The sequence below is a fragment of the Sinocyclocheilus anshuiensis genome, unplaced genomic scaffold, assembly GCF_001515605.1.
Source record: "Sinocyclocheilus anshuiensis isolate Anshui unplaced genomic scaffold, SAMN03320099.WGS_v1.1 scaffold949, whole genome shotgun sequence".
NCBI lineage: Eukaryota > Metazoa > Chordata > Actinopteri > Cypriniformes > Cyprinidae > Sinocyclocheilus > Sinocyclocheilus anshuiensis.
Genome location: NW_015554135.1, coordinates 762,332 through 764,913, shown reverse-complemented (window position 1 = coordinate 764,913; position 2,582 = coordinate 762,332). Strand labels below are relative to the sequence as shown.

The 2,582-nt window shown below is 33.5% G+C and overlaps 1 protein-coding gene across 1 annotated transcript in view; it reads right to left on the bottom strand.

The window, feature by feature from the left end:
* The window catches only part of LOC107670365 (ras and EF-hand domain-containing protein homolog), a 24,190-nt gene that overhangs the window by 14,349 nt on the left and 7,259 nt on the right, over window positions 1-2,582 (bottom strand). Inside the window, exons 3-4 of the mRNA XM_016462935.1 lie at window positions 854-965; window positions 516-705 (exon numbers count right to left, since the gene is read on the bottom strand). Of these exons, the coding sequence (XP_016318421.1) occupies window positions 516-705; window positions 854-965 (302 nt within the window). The remainder of the gene's footprint in view (window positions 1-515; window positions 706-853; window positions 966-2,582) is intronic.

The window sequence follows — 2,582 nt, the reverse complement described above, 5'->3', positions numbered from 1 at the left end:
ATATATATATATATATATATAAAAATGTAATAATATTTTTCTTACATTTATTTAAAAAAAAAATCTAGCAACTAAATAAGCTTTTACAGTTTGATATTTGATAGAAAATCTAAATTTTTCTCAGGAGAAGAAGAAAAAAGTCTGCTGTCTCTTACTATTGATTGGTTTTGGTGAAATTTCTATTGTACATATAGCTGATTAAATTCTTATGCCTTTTCCATTTTGCTGTGAAGTCGCATTCAAATTAAATCTAAATTATATTTTTTAGAATTGTGTTTTATAGCATGAAAACAACATCTTAGTGTAGTTCCATGCAAGAATACTTCTAAGAATGTATAAATCATATAGTAACTGAAATATGTAACAACCTAAAAATGAATAATTAATATTCATTTTTAGTTTGTAATCTATTTCAGTTATCTGATCTATACATTAGTGGAAATATTCTTGCATGGAACTGCACTACAATCACACTATCTGTTTCAAACAGCGTGGTTGACTGAAATGACTCTCACTCTTCAAAGATGTTGCTTGCCCCCAGGTTCTCCATTAGCATGCAGAAGTGTTTCTCCTCGTCATCCTCTCCCCTGCTGAGTCTCTCCTCCCATTGGCTCTCATAGAGTACTTCCGGAGTCTTTCCTGAGACCGGCTGCTCATCTGCATGTGGATCTACTGACACCACACCTGGACCAAACATAAATTCACCTGAATGGGAGACATAAATACATTAGCAAACTTTTAAATGATACAGACGACACAAAATACAACATACAATATCAATCATATGTTTCAATAATCAATTTCGTTTTAAATTATTTTTCTAAATGCTGTATAGATTCAAATGCAAACACACTAAAGCCGGAGGAGAACTCCTCAAAGGTCAGATATCCGTTGGCATCTGCGTCCAGAGTATCAAAGACGTTCTCAAGTTCCTCAGCACTCTGAGGAAGCTCTCCATTTAACCTCTACAACACATGACAAATGATACAGACATGTTATGAAAAGCATATTGCATCACCTGAAAATAAGCAAATTATATTATATATTATATATAAAATATATAATTATCTTTACAGTTAGTCCACAAGTCATACATGCTGTACATAAATAAAACAAATATATTTAATTGGTCTCACAAGGTAAATCAAAACTCACAAAACATTTTTATGAGGCAACTGAATGTCACTACAAAACCAAACTCAACCAGAAAATCTCCCATCTTTTGCCAGGTTGTGTCATGAGTAAGGTTTCAAGCTAGGTTGACGTTTGACACCTTTAAAAATCACCCAGGCTGTAGATTTCAGTGATCAACCCAGTTAACACACAGTAAGAACGCTACTATTCTTAGTAAGCAAATAACACACCCTGTGTGGGAACCTGACACATGTTTGCTCAGATATACTCTGGGATCAGATGTCCCATAAAATACTACATACTGTATAATTCTATGTGTGACTTTAGCATGGACTTTTGGCTTTTCTGTACTTGTAAAAGTCAGTTGTAAAAGCTAACGGACATGTGAAAACATTTGCGTAAAAGTGAGCACAAACTGCGAGCCATCACCCAGTTCCTCGGGTAAACCAAAGTGACAGCTTCTAAAAACAGTAATAAAACTTCTGCTGTGGCTTTTTTGACAGCTGAAGGTTTAGAAAATGCAGCTCTTTAAAACCCCAATAGTGTTGTCAGCATTTTCTACCAGACCAACATGTGGTGGACCCATGATGCAAGTTACTTTGCCAAAGACGTAAATGTTTTGTCACAGTCTTCATAATAGCATATATACAATCATTTAACAAAAAGATTTAAATATGTATGGATTTATAGGGTATATTTAATCCAAATGGGTTGAAATAACAAAAGGCATCATTTAAGTATAGATGAGGAACCAATGTTTATTAATGCTTTTTCTACAGACACTGGATCAAAGGTGTGATGCTTTTGAAAAAGGCTCTTCAGAGAAAGGCCCGATAGCCAGACTTCAAAGGAAACCTGTGCAATGAATGGAAAATCTAAGAGGTGATCGAATCTGCACAATAATACAACTGAAGGGGTGGTTTCAAAATGCCCACCACAATTTTAGGATGGTCTCACAAGCTCCTCCGATTGTGACACTCCGCAAAAAGAGGCTGTACTGAAATATTTCGTATAAATCAACCACATTTATGGATGATTGATGGATCACACACACACTATGACCAATTGGTGGAACTGAAAATAAATAAATAAAATTGGGTGGTGGTACCATGGTACAATGATGGTATCTGATGCCATATCATGGTATTTTAATACAAAGTATATGAGGCTATTGAATTATTACTGTAGTAATGTATGTAGGCATTTACATGACTACTTTACAAGTCCACAAAAAAAGTCATTTAAAAAAATTTAATAAAAAATAAATATTTATACACTGAAATTGTTTTTAATAAATTTTGCAGGAAAAAAAAAAAGACATAACATACGGTTCTGTTAGTTCACATAGACCTTGCAGAAACAGCAAAATGTTAATTATTTTACCAAAATAAGAGTGATCATTCAAAATGCATGTTATTTTTTATTTAGTATTGTACTGAAGAAGATAT